This window comes from Stenella coeruleoalba (assembly GCF_951394435.1).
Source record: "Stenella coeruleoalba genome assembly, chromosome: 3".
Lineage (NCBI taxonomy): Eukaryota > Metazoa > Chordata > Mammalia > Artiodactyla > Delphinidae > Stenella > Stenella coeruleoalba.
This window is the reverse complement of record NC_137148.1, coordinates 106,311,030-106,337,207: the sequence shown is the minus strand read 5'-3', so window position 1 is coordinate 106,337,207 and position 26,178 is coordinate 106,311,030. Positions and strand designations below refer to the sequence as shown.

The 26,178-nt window shown below is 38.5% G+C and overlaps 1 protein-coding gene across 1 annotated transcript in view; it reads right to left on the bottom strand.

The window, feature by feature from the left end:
* SLC27A6 (solute carrier family 27 member 6) overlaps window positions 1-5,620 on the bottom strand; it is a 71,107-nt gene extending 65,487 nt beyond the window's left edge. The window contains exon 1 of the mRNA XM_079916980.1: window positions 4,348-5,620. Within this exon, the coding sequence (XP_079773106.1) occupies window positions 4,348-4,873 (526 nt within the window). The 5' untranslated portion in view covers window positions 4,874-5,620. The remainder of the gene's footprint in view (window positions 1-4,347) is intronic.
* Between the last annotated feature and the right edge of the window lie 20,558 nt (window positions 5,621-26,178).

Here is a 26,178-nt window from a genome sequence, read left to right as displayed (position 1 = left end):
TTTCATTAGGTCATTCAATCACCTATTCATTCATCCAGGCAGTAAATATTTATTGAGCATCTCCTTTACACTAAGTTCTGAGAATTTAGCAGCAAACAAAACAAACTTCCTTCTCTAAGAGCTTACATCTGAGTTCTTGGCCTATTCCTCAGAGCCACACAAATATCTATACGTGAATTGGCAAACAGATCTTTACCATTCCATTGAGTCACTGGGATAGCCACAGCATACAGTGACTGAGGCAAGAGGATTGGTGGGAAAGTGATGAAACAAAGTAGACGAATGGATGGAAGGTGACAGAGAGAGAAGGAAAAGGAGCAGGGCAGAGGGAGGGGTGGAAAGTGAAGGGAAGAGGAAGGGAAAAGATGGAGATGAGGGAATGGGCAGGAGCAGAAATGAGGACAAAGACAAAGGTATACCCAACAGGTTTTGAGATTTAGCATCAGAAAATCCAGGCTCCAGTTCCCATACTGCCTCTCCTAGAAGTAGGAGCTTAACAAGATTACTTGCCCACTCCCAACCATGCTTCCCTCATCTTTAAAACCAGGCTATGGCTGTGGTGAGGATGACATAAGATAATGTGTCTAAAAACAGCTTGTTATTTACACAGTACTTTAAAAATGGAAGAGATTATTATTTATTATTATCATTATTCTTATTATTGCTAAATATGTCAAAGGATATAATGACAAAAACTTTTAAAAGCCATACACAAACATCTCAACATTTTTCTGTTTGTTCCAAGTAAAGAGAAGAGCATATCTAGGTGGATGATAATCTTGGCAGCAGGCACTATTTGCAATATCAGAGTTGAAATATTGGGGGGAAAGAACTAGGTTTAATACAAGACTATTTAATTTTCAGTAAGTGCTGAAATTTTCCAGGGAATGTTGGGATGCCACCTGATACATCTTCTAAATGAAACTATACAGATATAAAGCTTTTTTGCAACTATTTTTGAATCTTCAGAATGAGAAATAGGAATAATAGTTTTATAAACATTTAAATTTTTTCTAGTTATCTGTGCATGAAAAACCTGATGTCTTAATATTGGCAACTTTAATTTTACTATTTTTATATAACTGGAATGCAATTTTTTTCATGGTTATATCAAAAGGGGATTAACAGAGCCAGAAACCATTGGGCTATAGTGTATAATACAGCAGAGTCTTAACATCAGATACCAGGTTTTGAGTCTGCTCTGTACCTACTAAGCTGTGTCATCCTAGACACCCTAGATGAATTTCTTTCCCTTTCAGTTTCCAAAATATAGCTCTGTGCCTGCTTCTCAGAATCACTGGGAGTACCTTTCACACAGTCAGCCTTGAGTAAATGGCAACATTCGTATTTCTGTTACCGACAATTAGAGCAAGAATAACATCTATTTCCCTGGTGGCTTAGTTGATACAGACAGAACTATCAGACACCTGCCATGATTAAAACGTCACCTATCACCATGGACCACCTTGGACAATATCTGGCCTGCCTATAAAACCTGTTTGACACTGTTTTTATATAATTTATGAAAAATAACATTTTGCTAAAACACAGCAAAGTGAAACGTTAAAGGTCCTATCCCAAACAGATAGTCCGACTTACTAGTCTTTCTTACAGCTAACACCAAATTAGAATGTAGCAGCAAAATCCAAATGAGATCCCTTAGTAAAAGCCCCCGATGAATCTATAATGATAACAGCAATTATGTTAATTCACCAAGGATTTACTTTGTACATACTAGGCACTCAGCTAGTCACTTTACAAAAGTTGTCATTTAATCCTCAGAATGACACTGTGAAGGAGATGGTATTATCACCATTTTACAGCTGAGTAAAGCGAGACTCAGGGCAGCTGATAAACTTATCTTCAATCACACAGCTAAGAAGTGGCAGATCATAAGTGAAACCTGGGACTGTCTGGCTTATCTTGATCTAAACCACTTGACTGGTCTTTCCACCTGATACACTCTCCCTGGGGATATAATGATTTCATAATACATCTCCATTAGAAACATCCAATGAGAATTTAAGACCTCTGAAATGGAAAGTTCTAAAAGCTATATATATAAATTGTTCATGGATGAGACGCAAGATGCCAAGAATACAGTTTTCAGGGTAAGAGCTTCAAATACAAAAAAGTGACCGTGATCTAAGCCGTGCTGTTTTACAAAACAAAACTAGTAATTAATAAAAATAGAACTGTCCTACCTTTGAAAAACATAAGCAGTTTATGTATTTTGGAGGTATGCTAAAAAGAACTGTTACTAGGATTTAAGGTTGATTTCTCCAGGTACCTACTTACTGAGCAAAGCAATTAAATGTTTTTGGCTTAAAGTTCCAACAAAACCTGACTGGTAGTGGTAAAAACAAGGAAACTATGCAATTAGTTATTGGCAAGCAAAGCAAAAACTGGCACAAGTAAAATTGCAAAATTAATTGGTCCTAATTAGGCAAAAACAGGGTCAAGAGAAAAGTTTGAAAACTCTGTTTTGAGAGGTAACCAGCCCTATGCACTTCAAGCCGAGTCCGTCAGGAGACAGGATATGGGACGTTTCTCAGGTTGGCCTCAACATCATGGCCACAGAAATCTTTTCAGAGATATCGTGGCCCTTCTAGTTTGCTCTTCTAAAGGGACTTTATGGCTTTACTAATTTTTTGCACAATTTAAAGTTTAGATTTGCTCCAGAAACTGCAATCTAAATTAGAATGAGCAACTAAAATGTCAGAATATATCCAGAGATGCACTGTGATAGTTTTCCCTGCTGCATTCATATTATCACTGCCCCTGCACTAGAGGTAAATATTGCTTCACCATGTTATCAAAATTCTGTGTGACTCCTTTATCCTACTTATTGCTACAGTTCAGAGAAATTTTATCATACTAGTTAACTTCCTTCCAAGGTGAAGAGGAGCTGAATTTCAATCTTGGAGGATATTACTGTTGAATGGAAAAAAGAAAAAGAACAAAAATACACAATAGAGGCCTTCTGGCTTCTCCACTCCTATAACATAAGATAAAATCAGTGCTTAAGAGTAATAAGGGATAGATTGGGAGTTTGGGATTGACATGTACACACTGCTACATTTAAAACAAAATGCCTTTCTATGAAAAAAAATATCATCATAAAATAAAAAGAGTAAGCATTTTAGCTATTTCATCATGTCACAAACTGAGCTGGAAGGACAACTGGAACAAGCAAAAGTGAAAGCCTTGAATAACTAACCTTTCTACTATATACTGCCTAATTCATTTTCATGTGATGTGCAATTATTATATAATAAAGGTTACACGAAAGGTACTGTACTTTAGACACCACTGGTGTAGAAATGTAGATTTTTCCCCCTATACTTCTCTGTGAATCTAAAACTTCTATATGAGGTGTCAGTATATATCTATTAACCTAAAATACTTAAATATTTTCACTGAGGTCCTTGCCATGATCCTCCTCATGCTCCACCTTCCTACCCCCATGCAAGAAGCGTAAGCATAAACCACTTAGATTATACCAAAGCATCAGTTTTCATACTGCACTTCCACTTTGTTATGCAACCCATCTTACTAGGTCCTTCATTAGTTAGGCACTCAACCAAAGACTTTTCTTTGTAGTTCACTGTCAGTATATTTATGCAAAGCCTAAATCGAAGGGGAGCGGGAAGAAGGTTAGCACTTACTGAAATAAAGAAAATGATGCACAGGTTGGGGTGGGAGAAGGGAGAGAGAGAAGCTGAGAGTCTGCCAAGAGCCCGCCACTGGCTGTGAGGTGGGAGCCCAACCTTGCCAGGCAAATCCTAGCTTGCAGGCAGTGCAGAATAAGAGCAGACATGAAGACTGGCATTCATGCACTTGCGATTAAACATGTTTTTTCTGCAAAGGCAGTCAACCCGGATAATGTTACTATTCGAGGCAGTATGTGTTCCACAATGAAATCAGGATCACTTTCCTCCTCGTCAAATAATCTTGTCAGATCTGACAAAATTTAGAACTTACCAGACTCTATATCTCTGCGTTCTTGCACTCACTGAAGGTATCAAGAAAGGTAAAATGCGCGCCCCTACCCCTCCCCCCTGCCCCCCCCCCCGCCTTCGCTAAAATAATAAGCAGCAGAGATTTCAGAAGTCTTCAAAAGCTGTGCTAATAATTAGTAATTTACAACAGAGTAAGTGATTGAAGTGGGAGGGGGGAATTAAACCATTGGCATAGAATTATGAAACTATTTTGTACCCTTAACATGCACACTTCATCACACACCCAGAATATTAGTTGTGAATTGGTTCTAACAAAAAAATGAGGGGGTAGGGGTAGGAGGCAGGGTTGCCATTCTGCACAAGCCGACCACACCCCATACTCTACCTGCACCCACCACGAGGGCCCTGGGCTCACAGCTGCGGATGCAATGCAGGAGGGAGACGTAGCGAATGTTGGAGTTGAGGAAGGCCACCACGCAGCCCAGCTTGGCCAGGCCGAACCACACGTGAATGAAATCGGGCTCATTGCTCATCAGCAGAGCCACGGTATCGCCCCTTTTCAGCGTGGAATGGTTCAGGAAGACATGGGCCACTCTACTACTCCTCTTGTCCACATCCTGATAGGTGTAGATGTCTCCCTCATAGATGATGAAAGGTTTCTGAGGCTGCTTCCTGACATGCATCAGGAATTTATCCAGGACAGTGACCAGCTCCCCTTTCAGTCTGTACATCTCCAACCGAAGTCCACAGTGTACCACCTTCAGCAGGTACCAGAAGTCGTCCCAGAAGTAAGGGTACAGGAGTTTCTGCATGAAGCTCAGGAAGACCATTCCAGCCCCTAGTCCTGTTAGCCATGACAAGAGCATGGGGGCCACAGGGCCAGAAGGCAGCTCTGATCCTGGCCCTGCCATTGTCCTCTTCTAGGTGCACCTCTCCTCGGAGACACCTGGTCCGCAACGTGCAAGGCTAGCACCTGCAGCTCGTCCCAACCTTTCCGGGAAGAAGGGAATCTTGCGAAACAGAATCAGAAGTTTGCACAGAAGTCGCCCCAAGGAGTGCCGGGGATCAGGCGTGGGACAACTGGTGGATGAGCAGACAGCCCATGAGATAAGCTCAGGGCCTCGGGATCTATGAATCAAGCACAGCCCCCTCGCCTCCGAACCCCGACGGCCGCCCACGCCCTGCGGCTTTCTCAGGCGCCTGCCAGCCCTCCCCGGGCTGGTTGGGTCAGTCCCCGGTGCCTTCTAAGCCCCTGAGCAAACCCCACCACAGTCAGGGGCAGATGCCCTCCTCGTCGAGGTAGTCTTTCCGGTGCCTGCAACTTGGAGGCTGAATTCGAGCTGAGAGAAGCTGGGGTGGCGACTGCTTAGAAACGCACCGGCTTCCCGGCTTGATCAACCACAAACCGCGCAGGGTGACGCGGCCACACCTCCGTCCCGGGTGTCCCAGGTCTCGTGGGATCCGGGCCCCGCAGCGCCGCCCCGCGCCGCAGCCGCAGCCCAGCGCCCGGGAGCTCCCCTCGGGCACGTCGGGTCCCCGCGGGGCTCCCAGGTGACCGCCGCGCCCTCTGGAAGAGTTGCCTTCTACGCCGGCCGCGGCTCCGCTCCGAGAGTTCTGGAGCCGGTGTAGCTCTCCTCCGAGCCACGGCGGAGCTGTTGCCCGCCTCCCGCCCGCCTCCAGGCTCCCAGCCAACCCCTGCTCAGACCGCGGCCGCTTGAGCGACTCTGGCCCCCTCGCCGGCTCCTCCCTTGGCGCACGGCACGTCCAGCCCCCCGGCGAGTGTGCTGCGATCGGACTCCCAGGAGGGAAAGTCGCATGGCATGGGGTCGAGGGGAACCAGGCTGCTGGAACAGGGTCGGGGAGTTCATTCATTCAATAAATAGTCAATAAAGGAAACTAGGCTAGAGAGGCGAGGGGAAGAATTAAAGAAAAAACCCCAAAACTGCCGTAGGGGGCAGGGGGGAGGCAGGGAACAGGGAGACAGGCAACAACAAAAAAGATATTTATGAATTGGACAGATCAAGCAATATTTGAACTCTTTGTTCATGAAACATCACAAAGTTGGTTTGCCGTTCTACAAAAAGTATTTGTGAAAACTTATATCAGTAGGTTGGTATTGACATTTATACTAGAATTCTATCCTTAGAGTGCCTTGACAGTGCTTTTTTTTTTTTTCCCGGTACGAGGGCCTCTCACTGCTGTGGCCTCTCACTGCTGTGGCCTCTCCCGTTGCGGAGCACAGGCTCCGGACGCGCAGGCTCAGCGGCCATGGCTCACGGGCCCAGCCGCTCCGCAGCTTGTGGGATCTTCCCGGACCGGGGCACGAACCCGTGTCCCCTGCATCAGCAGGCGGACTCTCAACCACTGCGCCACCAGGGAAGCCCTGATACTGCCTTTTATAAAATTTTCCAGTACTGATTGATGTGGGAGCTTAAGTCCATACCCACATCCATATATTTTTTAAAAGCATAAAATATTTTTTTTCCATTGAAATAATTTTAAAAAATGAACAGAACTTCAAACTAAGGATTCCAAAAGGGGGGAGGGCAAAGAGGAGCTGAAACAGGTAATTGCAAATAACAATAAATTTTAGACAATGGTGAAATTTTACTGAAGATAAACTGAGGGGTGTTTAATTACACATTTTTTTCTTTCACATACCACCATCCCAGCTCTCTGCTTTCAAGAAGTGTATAAATGGTTAATTGCACATATTGAAATGATTAAGCATTGCCTCACTTTGTCAGCTTTTCCTCCTTCAGTCTTATGTTCTGCAACTGGGTTCTAGCTAACCTCAGATTTCCTCATAAAGAAAAAACTGATAACTCCAAGGCAGACTGGTTTAATAATCTGAAAATGATTACTTTGAAGTCACAGTGAAGAGCCCAAAAGAAAGACAAGCCTTTAAAACACTTTTGTGTAGATCAAGAAAATGCTTTCTAAATTTATTTGGAAACTCTGGGCTTTTCAATTCAGAAACACCTTTCCATTTAAAGAAAAGTATTAGTACCCAGTAGTTTACAACTGAGAAGTTAGTTTACAGCTTGAAAAGCATCTTTGACATTCTATGCTTTTCTCTCCTAGATCTAGTCTGAATCAGTCACCTCCAAGAAAACAATATTTGAAGCAGAGAATAGAATATGGAGCAGTTGGTCTCAGACTTTTGAATTCCAATACAAGTAAAATCTGTCCACCTCTACTGGAAAATGAGTAACAAAACATAGGTTTGCCATCTTTTTAATGTGTAAAATTAAAAACATTAAGCACACATTAAAACAATTACCATCTACTGTCACCACTATTTCATAAAGGGAAGAATTTATTTCAGCATTAAAGAAGGAAGGGAATACCATTATAATAAAAGACAGTCTTTGAGAATAAATAAAATTAACTTCATGAAAAACTCATGTGTTACACTGATTTTTCATATCACGGACCTCCTAACATCATCCCAGGTCATGGAACAAAATTTTTAGCAACTATTGATATAAGTGAGCTGAGAAAATATTTGGCACCATAAATGTGAGACAGTTTGATTTATTAGGAGAACTAAAAACATATGTTGCCAAAATTTATATTGGCTAAGGCCAATTCCATGCCTGAAATCTCACCACAAAGAAGGAATCAATGATCATCTTGGGACAGCTAGAAGTATTGTGTGTATTCCTACATTAGCCCCATGTAAAAGAAAAATCTTGCTTTATTTTCAGTCCAAATATGCTCTACTCTACCCCTTTCCCATTTCCGATTTGACTTTCCTCTCTAACCCACTCCCACCCCACTCTTTACCCTCAGTTACGTTGGGGATGAATTGTTTAGTGAGTAGATCAAAGTAAAACTGAAACAAAGCATCATATGATGAGCCATGACTTATGCCCATAGGATTTTAGCACTGTAAGTTGAAAATTTTTACTTTGTGAAGATCAGTTACTTGTGTTCATATGTTTTCTGATGAAATCCTACAGCAGTCACATTTTGGATTATGGGAGGTTTGGGGAAGAAGGTAGAGGTTTAGAAAGGCCCCAGATGATGCTACATTGGCACCAAAATACCATAACAGGTATTTGCGCTGGGCCAAGAAGCACTGAGTTCCTACACTGCAGCTGGCACTTGGGGAAGGGGCTGGGGTGGAGTGGAGTATATGAGGAAGAGAGATGGTGAAATGAGAGTGAGAAATGCTGACTGTAAGTAAGACTCATCCACTTTAAAATTCTGTCCAAGAACAGGGTTTTGTTCAGGTTTTAATTACTGTTTTACTCTCTGATCGGAGTTCGGTTTTTAATGGGAAGCTTACTCATCCTACAATCTGTTTGTTTGTATTAATGAACAATTATTGCCCACGATAGTATTCCTCACAAGGACTCATGAAGCGAACTCAACATTAAAGATGAGGCTTCCTGTTAGAGAGTTGGGTGGTATTAACATTACCACATGTCTTAGATACACCAAACACTTCCTGAAATATAAAATTTTTATAGCACCAAATAAGTGATTCAGTAATAATGGTCTGGGTAACAATTCCCAAACAAATTAAATATATAATTATCATTTTTGCCACAGAATACAAACTATGCCTAGAAAGTCATGCCAGTCAGAATTCTGCCAAGACATTTTACACTCATATTTTATTCATGGCTTTTAAAAACAGTTTGCATACATCTGGATACTTCTGTTTATGATAACTTCCCCTTCCTCAGTGCTGGTGACATGTACTATTTGGAAAAGATGTTTATATAAAGTTTTATCACTGACTCTGAGTCCTCAGTGTAAGCCTCATTTCTATTTTATAAGCCACCTATGTGGAGGCAGGTCATCTGATCATTAATGAGATAAATCGAAGAAAGTCTTTGGCAGCATTTATTAGGAATTAACAATGTACTGAATATTGCAGTGAGTTGTTCCATGGGCCCCTATTTTTGCATATCTGATAAGGTCTAAGATTTAGTCTAGAAGGTATGGGCAGGGAGAGTGGGACTTCTGAGATTCAGAGTGTATATCTTATTTCTTGACACATCCTGCAAATTTATAACACTTAAAATTAAAAATTTCCACCAAAGCCTTAATTATAATAATCATTTCTCCCTGGGCAGGTAGGTGGTCCAGAGCTGGCATGACTCTGCAGACTTCAACCTGTGCCTTCTACTTAGAAAAGCAAGGCAGCTGCTACAGCTCTTGCCTGTACCCAGTCATCGACCAAGAGAGGATGGGACCAGGCAACACCTCAGTTGCTGTTTCTTTGTTTAGGTTTCATTTTTTAGCTTTTTATTAAGTGAAAAGTTTCAAACATACATAAAGATAGAAATAATACAAATATTGCTTCCAAACCAAACTCGGGTCCACTTGCCCAAATGCAGCAAAGCCAATCTACTGACACCTGGTTGAGGTGAGAGAAATTTCAGTATTTATTGCAGGACGCCAAGCAAGGAGAACATGCTCAAAAGACCCAAACTCCCTGTTGACTTTCAGGGAAGGGTTTTTAATGTCGACCTTAGGGGTAAGGGTTGTAGGGTACCTGATCAGCTCATGGACTTTCTTTGATGGGCTGGTGGTGAGGTAACAGGGTGATGTTTTGCAAATCTCAATTATCAGCCTTCTGATTCCGATCAGTCTGGCGTCTACGGCCCGTGGTGAGTGTGTAGTCCCCATCCTCTCCCTGGGTGAGGGTCTTAGGTTCTACAGAACAACTCAAAGATATGTATCAGATTATTACACATATCCCTTCAGGAGGAACTAGGACTCTTTCATTGCTGAACTATTTTTCAAGCTATCATACTTTTCTTGCTTAACTGCTTTTCCTGTGTTTCTGCATTCCCCCACTTCTCTAATTAGTAACTGCTTGAGTCTGCTCTTTGGAACTTGGGGAAGGCCTAGAAGACCAAAGCCTTTTTCTACAAATATAGAGGGGACATGGAGGGGCTTTTTTACCCAGGAAGGCCCTGCAGGGTTCTACTTAGTTTCAATCCTCCCTTTTCTTTGCTACTCCTCAATCCTGAGAGGAACAAGGGCAGGGCAAGAAAGAAAATAAAGTTTTGTTTTGTTCTGTTTGTGGTACGCGGGCCTCTCACTGTTGTGGCCTCTCCCGTTGCGGAGCACAGGCTCCGGACGTGCAGGCTCAGCGGCCATGGGTCACGGGCCCAGCCGCTCCGCGGCTTGTGGGATCTTCCCGGACCGGGGCACGAACCCATGTCCCCTGCATCAGCAGGCGGACTCAACCACTGCGTCACCAGGGGAGCCCGAAAATAAAGTTTTTGATTGAAAGGTTCATCACAGACTTGGCAAGGCAACTTGGTTTTAGGGGACTTGGTTTCACAATATCCTCCCCAATATACTCATCATCTAGGTTTCATGATTGTTAACATTCTGCCCAATTTTTCCAACTTTTTTTTTCCTGAAGTATTTAAATTACAGACAACATAGAGTATTTCTACCCTAAATACCTCTGGGTACCTCTGAAAAAAGGATGTTTCCCTACCTACTCGCCATACAATAATTACATCAGATAAAATTAACAATAATTCTTTAGTACTATCTAATACTTAGTCCATAGTTGATTCCTTCCAAAATGTTTTTTAGAGTTGGTTGGTCTAAACCAGGATCAACTCAAGTTCTTTCTCTTTTAATCTGAATAGACCTTATCACAACCACTGTATCTTTTCCCAAGACATTTTCTAGTTAAAGGCCAGCGGTCTTGCAGAGTGTCCCAACTTCTGCACTGGTCTGATGCTTCCCCATGTCTCCTTTAACATGTTCCTTTGTCCCCTGTATTCCAAATAAACTGGGAATTAGACTTAAGGACTTGATGAGGCTCAGGTTAAACATTCTGGGGGAGACTATAGGTGATTCTATGTACTTTAGGTTGTAGTACATCAAGATAAACATAATACCTAGTTGTCCTGAAATAGCACGTCACTATTGATGATGAAATGTAGCTTACCGTATACACTGATCGGCACCTTGCTTCCTCCACCTAATGTGTCCCTGTGATTACAATCTGTCATTATGCAGAAATCCTCATTTTGTGTGTGTGTGGTTGCATATACTCCATTGTGTGCTATTATCACAACCTACTCTCTGCTGATGGGTTTGTTTTCAGTCTTTTGCCATTACAAATATTGTTACAGTTAATGAGCATGTGCACATAGTATATACTTTTGCCAGTGTAACTTTGGGATAACTTCCTAGAAATGAGATTGCTGAGTGAAAGAGTAAACATATCTGTGATTTTTCTAGATATTGCCAATTTACCCTCCATATCAGCTGTATCATTGGCATGTTCACCATCAGTGTATGAAATTATCTGGGAAGTACAAAAGCAGTTACTAACGGCTTTCATTAAATTGGAAATATCAGGGAATATGTATCATATTTATACAAATACGTACAAGTTAGTTCATGTTATATATTGTAAAGGTTTTTGTTCTGTTTTGTAACGCTATTATGGAAGTGTTTCATGCCTATCAAATGTAAATTTTTCTTTTACTTTCCATGATACTATTTAATTCAAAATTCATATGTTTTATGATTTTGATGATACTGAATTTCCAGCCTATATCATACAGTAAATTAGAAAAACATATTTAAAACAAAAGCTAAATTAAATTAACAGACCTTTTCAGAGTTGAGAAATATGGCAGCAATGTGGCCTCTAAATCCAGGCCACACTTCAAAGAGATACTGTTCTCCAAATTATCATAAGAATGTGTGTTCTTATTTGCTACAGGAGGTACATACAAATTTTGCCTTGGTTAATAGTTGATATCCATGAACTGCATAATATAATACCAAATGAAAACCTACAGATTACAGACAAGGAATTTCTGATGCAAGCCAACAGGAAAAACTTGTCGACTCTTTAAATCAGCTTTTGAACCCTTAGAAAGATTACAAAAGGCCTAATATGGACCTTTCTCAATGTGGAAATTTCATGAATAGAATACAGATTTGATTACGTATTTTACTGTTAATGAAAGATACCCAATAACAGATGTAGAAAGCCTGCTACTCCATCACAGCTGTGAGTTTCCAACAGACAGTCAATGCCAGTTTCTGTGGCTCAGTTTCAACAAAATGAGAACCAGAATAAACACAGTGACGGACACCCTTGTTTAAAGATCAGAATACAAGAGACACGAGTTCTGGCAATGACACGCTGACAGAACCTCTGGCTAGAGGATTTACCCAGGGGAGGGCAGAAGCACGGTTAGCTCTCGCTGCTGCCATCTGACCACATAATTTGTCAAAGCTTAGGCACAGGAGTGCCTCATGCAACTCAGGACCATCTTTGACAAGGCTCTAGAGGGAATGTTAATTAAGTCATTTCTCACCAGGGAAGCTTATGAATGGCGCTCTCCCTGCGCCCTGGCATAATACTGGTAGATCACCAGTGAAATTAAGCATACAATCTGGGCTTCAGGGTCAGCTGGCGATACCCACCTGACCTTGTCATCTAGACCAGGTGAACTAAATAGTTTTCTTACCTGCTCTTCAACCCCAAGTACACTGGAATCTGGTCTCAGCAGTCTTACATGTAAGTCTTTACACTCATATTAGCAAAGGTTGCCCAATTCAACCCCCTAATATGAAAAATCCTCAGATTGTCACACTCAGGTCTTTATGTCCTCTGGCTTCCAAGATCACATGATAAGACTAAAGAATTCTAATTCATATTCTTCTCTTGGTGGGCCCTTTTCAAAAATTCCATGTACTTATACAGCTCTAAATGGTACCCCCTCCTATGCCAATAACAAATGCAGAGAAAATTGTAAACTGAGGGGTTCCTCAGTGCTGTATCACCTAGTGTATTATTTACTTCAGTGGGACAAAGTTAGCATAGTCTAATTCTCTCCAGGCATTTACTAAGTACATATTCTTCATTGTAACATTTTTTTATCCTTTTCAATGTCATTGAGGCTATTCTAATAGCAGGCCAAGATTTAGAGAAGCTGCATGGCAAATAAAAGGGCTCAAAGTAGGTAAATCAGAAATAGATAACCATAGCCAATAAGGCATACATTCTCCAGGTCCATACACATCAGGGAGTCTTGGTAGGCATAAGCAATAGCTCTCACATCTCCATAACCATCCTACCTGGACCTTCCATTAAATAAAGAAGAGTTTCCTTGGGTGATGTTTAGAGACCAAGCTAATACCCCAGGAAAACTTCTGCCTTCTTTTCCTTTCTCCCAAGACTGAACCCTGGCCTGCACCATTCCCTCCCATCACTACCCCACAGTGTCCTAACTGGTTGCACCTCTCCTTCACCAGTCTCAATATTAAGACTAAAGGATTAGGATATATGATGTGATAATCCTGTATTCACATAACCACAATGGTCAATTGTAGTATCAGGTGGAATGGGAGGGATGTAGGCCCACCTCAAGCATATAAGAAACTTGAGTAGTTCCTTGGCTTCATTTAATCAGCAGAACACCAAGGGGACCAGCCTGCCCTCCTTTAACAGCGAGCACCTACTGGAAGACTGATGAGTGATTCTGCCTGATATCTGAGGGGCCCTCAGCCCACATGTGACAGAAATGTCACTGCTGGCACTCACTGCTGGGCCTCTCCCCTAGAAGTCCTCAGGCTCTAACATCAGTAGGTTGGTAGGTGGGTCTTTCAACTCCTGCAACTGGCCATCCCCCACTGACTCTTACATTTGATGGATCCTGAAACTACCAATGTGCTGAAGGTCAATTTGATGAGTGACACATTCACCAATATTTAATTTACTAAAAGATGATTTGCTGAGCTATTGAGAAGTTCTTTAATGTTTCAGGTTTTTGTTTTTGTTTTGTTTTGTTTTGCCTTTTGCATCTCCCTGTATTGCTACCAATACCTCAAGCTTGCCCTTGTACCTTCCAGAGGCTGTCACACAAATACTAGAATGTGTGTAAGACAATTAATCCAGCAGTATTGCTGCCAGAGGCAGGGAAGGGGCAGATCCAACTGAGGGAGCAGGGCAACATTAAGCTGCAAATAGAATTTAAAGGTCAATCTATCCTTTTAATATAAAACAGGAGAATTAGCACAGGGTCAAGGTGGAGCAGGGGAAGGTGCAGGAGGAGGCAGGGACCTCATTTAGCAAAATGGAAACTTTTCAAAGAGTCCAACGTTTTTCTTCCCAGGCTCAATGCTTGGTATATTTCCTCACACTAGATTAGGAGAAGGGTGGAGTAAATATAGGGATTACTGGAGCTTCATTATGGAGCCAGAATGAGGAAGGGATTAGTAAATATGAATGAGGATTTTTTTCTTAAAGCAACTTAATTATTTAAAAATGCATTTGAGGGTTAAAAGACTGGTTCAACAAATTTTAGAAGATAGAATAAAAGGACTAGAAAATACAAATTATTTTCTTGCTAGGGTTTATTTAAACCACCGGTCGAAGGCTAACCCACCCATTTACTATCCTACTTGCTTCAGCAGCTCCTCTTCTGCTTTAAGCAAAGCCAGTAGATTGTTTTCTGATGTGCTTTCATGAACTGTTTGACACCTGCTCAGACTTGGTTGCAGAAGATTTTGGAAAAAAAAGTAAAAGCATGCTTATTCACTAGACTAAAAATAGAGGTTCATCAACGTGCATATACAGAAGTATCTACAACTGAGGCATTCACAAGTAATATATGGGTTCTTTTTGTTTCTTCTAACTTCATGACAAGGTAAATAATTCAGAATTAGCTTATGTGTGTATATATATATATATATATACATATATATATACACACACATATATATGTATGCATGTATGTATATTCTTTCACTAATATCAATAATAAATATTATTATTAGTCAAATTTAAATGCTCTTTAGATGACTCAGAGAGTTTCTTGAGAATATCTTATTTTTCAAACAACTTTACTGAAGTATAATATATAATAATTAGAAACAGTACAAACTCAAAGTGTAAAATTTAATGTCTTGACATATGTATATGCCTAAGAAATCATCACCACAGTCAAGATAATGAACACATCATCAACCCTCAAAGTGTCCTCCTTTGAATCCCTCCTTCCTGCCACTCCCCACCACACCAGCCCTACCCCTGTCCCCAAGCAAATCCTGACAGTTCCTTCTATCATTATATATTAATTTGCATTTTCTAGAATTCCATGTAAATGAATCATATAATGTGCACTTTTGTTTGGTCTGTTTTCTTTCACTCAGCATAATTATTTTTAGATTAACTTATTTTGCTGCAAGTAGAAATGGCTTGGGATTGACATATATACACTAATATGTATAAAATAGATAACTAATGAGAACCTGGTGTATAGCACAGGGAACTCCACTTCGCTGTACAGTAGAAACTAACACAACATTGTAAAAGAACTATACCCCAATTAAAAACAAAAAGAAATGGTTTATTTCTTTATATTGATAAGTAGTATTACATTGAATGGATATACTACAACTTGTTTATCCACACACCTTTTAATGAAATTTTAGTGTTTTCCCAGTGTTTGGTCATTATAAGTAAAGCTGCTATGAACATTATTGTACAAATATTTGCCTGGACATATTCTTTCAATTTTCTTGAATAAATAGCTGGGGGTGGAATAGCTGAGTCATAGGGTAAGGATCTATCTAACTTTCAAAGAAACTCCCAAAATGTTTTCCAAAGTGCTAGGACAACTTTTTATTCTCATTAACAGTGAATGAGAGTTTCAGTTGCTCTACAGCCTGATCAACACTTAGTAAGCTAAAATATTTTCATTTTAGACATTCTAATATCTGTGTAGAAATATCTCACTGTGGTTTTGACTTTATATCCCTAATGAGTAATAATGAGCTACTTTTCAAGTGCTAATTTGCCTTCATACAGCTTAAATGTCTATCCAAATCATTTGCCTATTTTGCATGGATTTTTTTTGTTTTCTTATAGAGTTTTGAGAGCTCTCTTTACATATATTCTGGACAAAAGGTCCTTATCAATATGTGCTTTGCAAATATTTTCTCCTGGGCTTCAGTTTGTCTGCTTTTCCCCCTCGGATTTCTTAAGAATGTCTTTCAAAGTACTTTATTCTGTTTAAGTCTTATTTACCATTTTTTTCTTTTATGGTTCATGCCTTTTACACCCCATTTAAAAGTCTTTTGCCTGAGGTTTCACAAAAAAAGTTTCCTCCTATACTTTCTACTTGACAAATACGAGTTTTAGGTTTTATATTTATGATCCATTTGAGTTAATAATTTATACAGTGCAGGGTATGGATTTAACTTCATTTTTTGGGTATACTGATATCTATTCCAACACCATTTGTTAAAAAGACTTCTTTCTACACTGAATTTCTTTTGCAACTTTGTTGAAAATCAGTTGTCTATATATGAATGGTTCTATTTTTGTAATCTCTATTATGTTCCATTGATCCATTTGTGTACTGGTACAGAATTTTTTCAGTATCTTCATTACTCTAGCTATAATCTTAAAATACATCATTAATCCTCAAACATTAATTTTCTTTTTCAAAGTTGCTTTGGCTTTTCTATATCATTTGCATTTCCATTTGAAGTTTAAAATAAGTCTGTCAGTTTCTACAAATAAAGTCTGTGAGATTTTTGTTCAAATGCACTGGATCTATAGAATAATTTGGAGAGAATAGACATCTTAACAATACTGATCTTTGAATCCAGTAACACAATATATCTCTCCATTTATTCAGTCTTCTTTAACATCTGTCAACATTATGTTGGTAGTTTTTGTTGCACAGTTACAGCTCAGCTTTTGTCAGATTTATATAAGCATTTGATAATCTTGATACTACTATATACAGTATTTATAAAATTTTTCAATATCTGACTTTTCTTTCTTGGTATAAAGAAATACCATCAATTTGCATATGTTAATCTAATACCCTGGAACTGTTGCTAAACTCATTTATTAGTTACAATAACTTTTTTGCACATTCCATTGGGTTTTCCGTACAGATAATCATGTCATCAATGAATAAACATAGATTTACTTCTTCTTTTCCAGTTTGGATGCCTTTATTATTTCTTTGGTTTTACTTTGCTGTGCTACCAAGAATTTGAAGTACAATATTCGATAGAAGTAGTGAGAGGACAACTCTGTCTCATTTCTGATATTAGGAAGATAACATTTAAGTCTTTCACCATTAAGTGTGATGTTAACTGTAGATTTTTGATTGCTACCTTTCACCAAGTTGAGGAAATTCTCATCTATATCTAGTTCAGCGCAAGCTTTTATCCAGAGGGATGTTAGATTTTGTCAAGTGGGAGGAGAACCAAGATGGTGGAGTAGAAGGACGTGCTCTCACTCCCTCTTGCAAGAACACCAGAATCACAACTAACTGCTGAACAATCATCAACAGGAAGACACTGGAACTCACCAAAAAAGATACCCAACGTCCAAAGACAAGGGAGAAGTCACAATGAGGTGGTAGGAGGGGCGCAATCACAATAAAATCAAATCTCATACAGCGGGGTGGGTGACTCACAAACTGGAGAACACTTACACCACAGAAGTCCACCCACTGGAGTAAAGATTCTGAGCCCCACGTCAGGCTTCCCAACTTGGCGGCATGGCAATGGGAGGAGGAACTCCTAGAGAATCAGACTTTGAAGCCTAGTGGGATTTGATTGCAGGAATCTGACAGGAATGGGGGAAACAGAGACTCCACTCTTAGAGGGCACACACAAAGTAGTGTGCACATTGGGACCCAGGGGAAGGAACAGTGACCCCAGGGGAAACTGAAACAGAGCTACCTGCTAGTGTTGGAGGGTCTCCTGCAGAGGTGGGGGTGGCTGTGGCTCACCATGGGGACAAGGACACTGGCAGCAGAAGTTCTTGGAAGTACTCCTTGGCATGAGCCCTCCCAGAGTCTGTCATTAGCTCCACCAAAGAGCCCAGGTAGGCTCCAGTGTTGGGTTGCCTCAGGCCAAACAACCAACAGGGAGGGAACCCAGCCCCACACATCAGCAGACAAGAAGATTAAAGTTTGACTGAGCTCTGCCCACCAGAGCAACACCCAGCTCTACCCACTACCAGTCCCTCCTATCTGAAAACTTGCTCAAGCCTCTTAGATGCCTCATACACCTGAGGGCAGACAGCAGAAGCAAGAAGAACTACAATCCTGCAGCCTGTGGAACAAAAACCACATTCACAGAAAGATAGACTAGATGAAATGGCAGAGGGCTATGTACCAGCTGAAGGAACAGGATAAAACCCCACAAAAACAACTAAATGAAGTGCAGATAGGCAACCTTCCAGAAAAACAATTCAGAATAATGATAGTGAAGATGATTCAGGACCTCGGAAAAAGAATGGAGGCAAAGATCGAGAAGATGCAAGAAATGTTTAACAAAGACCTAAAGAATTAAAGATCAAACAAACAGAGATGCACAATACAATAACTGAAATGAAAACTACAGTAGAAGGAATCAATAGCAGAATAACTGAGGCAGAAGAACGGATAAGTGACCTGGAAGACAGAATGGTGGAATTCACTGCTGTGGAACAGAATAAAGAAAAAAGAATGAAAAGAAATGAAGACAGCCTAAGAGACCTCTGGGACAACATTAAACACAACAACATTCGCATTATAGGGGTCTCAGAAGGAGAAGAGAAAGAGAAAGGACCCGAGAAAATATTTGAAGAAATTATAGTTGAAAACTTCCTTAACATGGGAAAGGAAATAGCCACCCAAGACCAGGAAGTGCAGAGAGTCCCATACAGGATAAACCCAAAGAGAAACATGCTGAGACACATAGTAATTAAAAGGCAAAGAAGCAAGGGAAAAACATATAACATACAAGGGAACTCCCATAAGGTTAACAGCTGATTTCTCAGCAGAAACTCTACAAGCCAGAAGAGAGTGGCATGATATACTTAAAGTGATGAAAGGGAAGAACCTACAACCAAGATTACTCTACCCAGCAAGGATCTCATTCAGATTCGATGGACAAATCAAAAGCTTTACAGACAAGCAAAGGCTAAGAGAATTCAGCACCACCAAACCAGCTCTACAACAAATGCTAAAGGAACTTCTCTAAGTGGGAAACACAAGAGAAGAAAAGGATCTACAAAAACAAAAACAAAATAATTAAGAAAATGGTCATAGGAACATACATATCGATAATTACATTAAACGTGAATGGATTAAATGCTCCAACCAATAGACACACTCACTGAATGGGTACAAAAACAAGACTGATATATATGCTGTCTACAAGAGACCCACTTCAGACCTAGGGACACATACAGACTGAAAGTGAGGGGATGGAAAAAGATATTCCATGCAAATGGAAATCAAAAGAAAGCTGGAGTAGCAATACTCATATCAGATAAAATAGACTTTAAAATAAAGAATGTTACAAGAGACAAGGAAGGACACTACATAATGATCAAGGGATCAATCCAACAAGAAGATATAACAATTGTAAATAGATATGCACCCAACATAGGAGCACCTCAATACATAAGGCAACTGCTAACAGCTATAAAAGAGGAAATCGACAGTAACACAGTAATAGTGGGGGACTTTAACACCTCACTTACACCAATGGACAGATCATCCAAACAGAAAATTAATAAGGAAACACAAGCTTTAAATGATGCAATAGACCAGATAGATTTAATTGATATTTATAGGACATTCCATCCAAAAACAGCAGATTACATCTTCTTCTCAAGTGCTCATGGAACATTCCCCAGGATAGATCACATTATGGGTCACAAATCAAGCCTCAGTAAATTTAAGAAAACTGAAATCATATCAAGTATCTTTTCTGACCACAACGCTATGAGATTAGAAATGAATTACAGGGAAAAAAACGTAAAAAAACCCAAATACATGGAGGCTAAACGATATGTTACTAAATAACCAAGAGATCACTGAAGAAACCAAACAGGAAATCAAAAAACACCTAGAGACAAATGACAATGAAAACATGACGATCCAAAACCTATAGGTGCAGCAAAAGCAGTTCTAAGAGGGAAGTTTATAGATATACAAGCCTACCTCAAGAAACAAGGAAAATCGCCAATAAACAATCTAAACTTACACCTAAAGGAACTAAGAAAGAAGAACAAAGAAAACCTAAAGATAGCAGGATGAAAGAAATCATAAAGATCAGAGCAGAAATAAATGAAATGGAAACAAAGAAAACAGTAGCAAAGATCAATAAAACTAACAGCTGGTTCTTTGAGAAGATAAACAAAATTGATAAACCACTAGCCAGACTCATCAAGAAAAAGAGGGAGAGGACTGAAATCAATAAAATTAGAAATGAAAAAGGAGAATTTACAACAGACACCACACAAATACAAAGCATCCTAAGAGACTACTACAAGCAACTCTATGCCAACAAAATGGACAACCTGGAAGAAATGGACAAATCCTTAGAAAGTTATAACTTTCCAAGACTGAACCAGGAAGAAATTAAAAATATGAACAGACCAATCACAAGTAATGAAATTGAAACTGTGATTAAAAATCTTCCAACAAACAAAAGTCCAGGATCAGATGGCTTCACAGGTGTTCTATCAAACATTTAGAGAAGAGCTAACACCCATCCTTCTCAAACTCTTCCAAAAAATTGAAGAGGAAGCAACACTCCCAAACTCATTATAGAGGCCACCATCACCCTGATAACAAAACCAGAAAAAGATACTAGAAAAAAAGAAAATTACAGACCAATATCATCGATGAACATAGATGCAAAACTCCTCAACAAAATACTAGCAAACAGAATCCAACAACACATTAAAAGGATCATACACCATGATCAAGTGAGACTTATCCCAGGGATGCAAGGATTCATCAATATACGCAAATCAATCAATGTGATACACCATATTAACAAATTGAAGAATGAAAAGCATATGATCATCTCAATAGATGCAGAAAAAGCTTTTGACAAAATTCAACACCCATTTATGATAAAAACTCTCCAGAAAGTGGGCATAGAGGGAACCTACCTCAACATAATAAAGGCCATATACAACAAACTCACAGCAAACATCATTCTCAATGGTGAAAAACTGAAAGCAATTCCTCTAAGGTCAGGAACAAGACAAGGATGCCCACTCTCACCACTATTATTCAACATAGTTTTGGAAGTCCTAACCACGGCAATCAGAGAAGAAAAAGAAATAAAAGGAATACAAATTGGAAAAGAAGAAGTAAAACTGTCACTGTTTGCAGATGACATGATATTATACATAGAGAATCCTAAAAATGCCACCAGAAAACTACTAGAGCTAATCAATGAATTTGGTAAAGTTGCAGGATACAAAATTAATGCATAAAAATCTCTTGCATTCCTATACACTAATGATGAAAAGTGTGAAAGAGAAATTAAGGAAACACTACCATGTACCACTGCAACAAAAAGAATAAAATACCTAGGAATAAACCTACCTAGGGAGACAAAAGACCTGTATGCAGAAAACTATAAGACACTGATGAAAGAAATTAAAGATGATACCAACAGATGGAGAGATATATCATGTTCTTGGATTGGAACAATCAATATTGTGAAAATGACCATACTACCCAAAGCAATCTATAGATCCAATGCAATCCCTATGAAATTACCAATGGCATTTTTTACTGAACTAGAACAAAAAATCTTAAAATTTGTATGGAGACACAAAGGACCCCGAATAGCCAAAGCAGTCTTGAGGGGAAAAACGGAGCTGGAGGAATCCCTGAGTTCAGACTATACTACAAAGCTACAGTAATGAAGACAGTCTCCTCAATAGGTGGTGCTGGGAAAACTGGACAGCTACATGTAAAAGAATGAAATTAGAACACTCCTTAACACCATACACAAAAATAAACTCAAAATGGATTACAGACCTAAATGTAAGACCAGGCATTATAAAATTCTTAGAGGAAAACATAGGAAGAACACTCTTTGACATAAATCACAGCAAGATCTTTTTTGATCCACCTCCTAGAGTAATGGAAATAAAAACAAAAATAAACAAATGGGACCTAATGAAACTTCAAAGCTTTTGCACAGCAAAGGAAACCATAAACAAAATGAAAAGACTACACTCAGAATGGGAGAAAATATTTGCAAACGAATCAACGGAAAAAGGATTAATCTCCAAAATATATCAACAGCTCATGCAGCTCAATATCAAAAATACAAACAACCCAATCCAAAAATGGGCAGAAGACCTAAATAGACATTTCTCCAAAGAAGACATACAGATGGCCAAGAAGTACATGAAAAGATGCTCAACATCACTAATTATTAGAGAAATGCAAATCAAAACTACAATGAGGTATTACCTCACACCAGTTAGAATGGGCATCATCAGAACATCTACAAACAACAAATGCTGGAGAGGGTGTGGAGAAAAGGGAACCCTCTTGCACTGTTGGTGGAAATGTAAATTGATACAGCCACTATGGAGAACAGTATGGAGGTTCCTTAAAAAACTAAAAATAGAATTAACATATGATCCAGCAATCCCATTACTGGGCATATACCCAGAGAACACCATAATTCAAAAAGACACTTGCACCCCAGTGTTCATTGCAGCACTATTTACAATAGCCAGGTCATGGAAGCAACCTAAATGCCCATTGCCAGACAAATGGATAAAGAAGTTGTGGCATATATATACAATGGAATATTACTCAGCTATAAATAGGAATGAAATTGGGTTATTTGTTGAGTGTGGATGGATCTAGAGACTGTCATACAGAGTGAAGTAAGTCAAAAAGAGAAAAACAAATATCATATATTAATGCGTACGTGGAACCTAGAATAATGGTACAGATGAACCGGTTTGCATGGCAGAAATTGAGTGACAGATGTAGAGAAGAAATGTATGGACACCAAGAGGTTTGAAAGCGATGGGGAGCTGGGGGTGGTGGGGTGATGAATTGGACGATTGGGATGGACGTGTATACACTGATATGTATAAAATTGATGACTAATAAGAACCTGATTTATATATAAAAAATTGTTTTGCCAATATGACAGGTATAAAATGGTAATTCAGTAAAAAAAAAAGATTTGTCAAGTGCTTTTTTGCATGTATTGAGATGATCTTATGGCATTTGTTTTTAAATCTACTTTCATTGATTTTCTTACGTAAAAACCAACACTGCATTCCTAGGATAAGCTTCACTTAGTCATGATATATTTTCCTTTTTATGTATTTCTGAATTTGATTTTCTAATGTTTTGTAAGGAATTTCTTCACCTTTGTCCATGAGCAATAGTGGTCTCTACCTTCCTTTCTTTCCTTATAGTTTCTTTATCGGTTTGGTATCAGGGTAATACCTTCCTCATGGGATGAGTTAGGAAGTATTTTTTTTTTCAGTTTTCTGGTTATTGTTCTTACATGTTTGATAGAATTCTTCAGTAAAGTGATATTGCCCTGGAAGTTTCTTTATGAGAAGTTTCATAACTACAACTACTCAATGTCTTTAGTAGATATAGGTTTACTTAGATTATCTATTTTTATTCATTATGCCTTTGTAGATTGTTGTTTAAATGAATGTGTCCATTTCATCTAAATTGCCTAATTTGTTGGTATAAAGTTGTTCATAGTATTACATATTGTGGTAGGCACAATTATGGCCCACCAAAGATGTCCAAGTCCCCAATACCCAGGACCTGTGACTATGCTACCTTACATGGTAAAGGGATTTTGCAGATGTCATTAAGTTAAGGATCTTGATATGGGGGAGATTATCCTGGATTATCCAGATGAGCCTATATATGAATTCCTATCTGATGTTTATTATTTTCTTTATTCCATTTATTTGAAGTTTGATTTGGTCTTCTTTATTAGTTTCTTAAGGTGGAACTCAGGGCCTTGATTTTCTACTAAGTACTGCTTTAGTGCATCTCACAAATTTTGAAATGTTGTGTTTTTAGTTTCCTTCTATTTAAAATACTTTCTGATCCCTTTTTATTCTTTGACTCATGGGTATTTTATAAAGTTGCTGTTTAGTTTCTAAATATTTGGAGATTTTCCAGATACCTTTCTCTTACTGATTTCAAATTTAATTCCATTGTGGTTAGAGAACACACTTAGTATGATTTTAAATTTACTAAGACTCGATTTATGACCCAGAATATGATCTATGAATGTTCCAAGGACACTTGAAAATAATGTATCCTCTGTTATTGGTAGATGGAGAGTTCTATAAATGTCAATTAGGTCAAGTTGATTGACAGTGTTATTCACATCTTCTATGGCATAACGGATCTTCTGACTAATTGTCCTACAATTTATTGAAGAGGGGTGTTGAAATCTTTATATTTGTGCATTTATCTATATCTCCTTGTGATTCTATCAATTTTCACTTCATGTGTTTTAAAACTCTGTTAGTAGATGAATAAACATTGAGCATTGTTATGTCCTCTCGATGCATCAATACTTTTATCATATTAAATGACCTTGATAATATTCTTTCCTCTTAACTCTACTTTGATATTAATATAAACATTAATAATGTTTATATATTTTATATATTTATATATTTACTTAATATACTCAGCCTGTCTTTTAATTTCTTGAATATATGGAATGCAATTATAGTTATTGTTTAACTCATCCTTATTAATTCCATCACTTATGTAATTTCTGTATCAATTTCAATGGATTGATTTATCTCTTGAAAATCAGTCATATTTTCCTTTTTCTTTGCATACCTGGTAGTTTTTGATTGGATGCTAGACATTGTGAGTTTAACTTATTTAGTGCTGAATATTTTTGTATTTCTTTAAGTATTGACCTGTTTTCTGGGATGCAGTTAGGAAACACAAATAAAGTTTGATTTTTTGGAAACCTGTTTTAAGCTTTGTTAGGCAGAACTAGAGCAAAGATTATTTTAGTGCTAAGTTTGCCCCACTACTGAGATAAAACACTTTCTCTACCCAATGCCCTGTGAATAATGAGATTTTCCACTCTGGATAGTCGAAATAGGAAGTATTCCTGGTCCTGAGTAAGCTTTGCATATTGCTCCCTCATATCCTTTTGATTGGCTCATTCCCCAACCTCAATACTTTATTCACATGCATTCACTGATCTGAACTCAGTTGAAATTTTAAGTACTACCCTCTACAGATTCAGAGTTACTCTGGGCATCTCTCTCCTCCCTGATACTATGCCTTGCAACCTCTAACCATGTTGGTCTCCCAGGATTCTGAGCTCCATCTCTTCAACTCAGAGAGACGGCCAGATTCCACCTTGCTCTCCCTTCTCATTCTGTGCCCTGGAACTCTTTCCAGTCAATAAGCTGGCACAACTATTGGGCTCATCTCATTTACTCCTTATAACTCAAGGATTACTATTCTTCATTGCTGGATGTCCAATGTCCTGAAAATCATTTTTTAATATACTTTGTCCAGTTTTTAAGTTGTTTCAGATGTGAGATTTAACCCAATCATATTAGTCTATCTTAACCAGAAGCAGAAGTCTTCTTCACAGGATTTCCTTATCACTAAAAATTAGATATACTCTTATTTTTCCCGCTCAAAACCATTTTTATTGCTTTCAAGAAGTACCCACAACTCTGTGTACTAGCTGTTAAATTTTTGATGTACAGAGAGATTAGTACTTATATTATATTGTAATTCCAAAAGATTGTCAGTTTTCCTTTTTTCCAGAATAAAGAGAATATTATATCAAGGAATTAGCTTTGAATGAATAGGAAATCTATTTAAAAACTATTCCAATGAAAATGTTATTATTGAGTGTTATATAACAAAATTACTTTCATAACTACCTACACTTAGTCCTGCTCCTTTTTGCTATATAATTATTTAGCATCTATGGTAAAATTTATTTTTCTTTTCACTTTCTTTGAAAAACTATTTTATGAAAATCCTGCTCTTTACTTTTTTAAAGCTTTTAAGAATATTAACATAATGCTGTATCATATATGCTGACTCCATTATTCAATGGATTTTCTTTTTTTTTTTTCCCTGTAACTAAGAATAAAACTTCCATAGGAGGCAGCTGTAAAGTTTTAAGGAGTTAATGTATCAGAACCTACTTTGTAAAATGTAAACTATTCAGTGAAGGATCAGAAATGTTATTAATGAAACTAAAGTCCATTATCTTTTTCATATTGTTGAAATATGACAATATGAAACAATGAAAGCCTTGAGTCAATGAAAGCTGTAGGTTTGCCATTATATTATCTTTTTTTCTTTCCTGTATATTCCAAATACATTAATAAGTAAGATAAATTACCAAGCTATTAAGCAATTTGTTTCTTATGTAT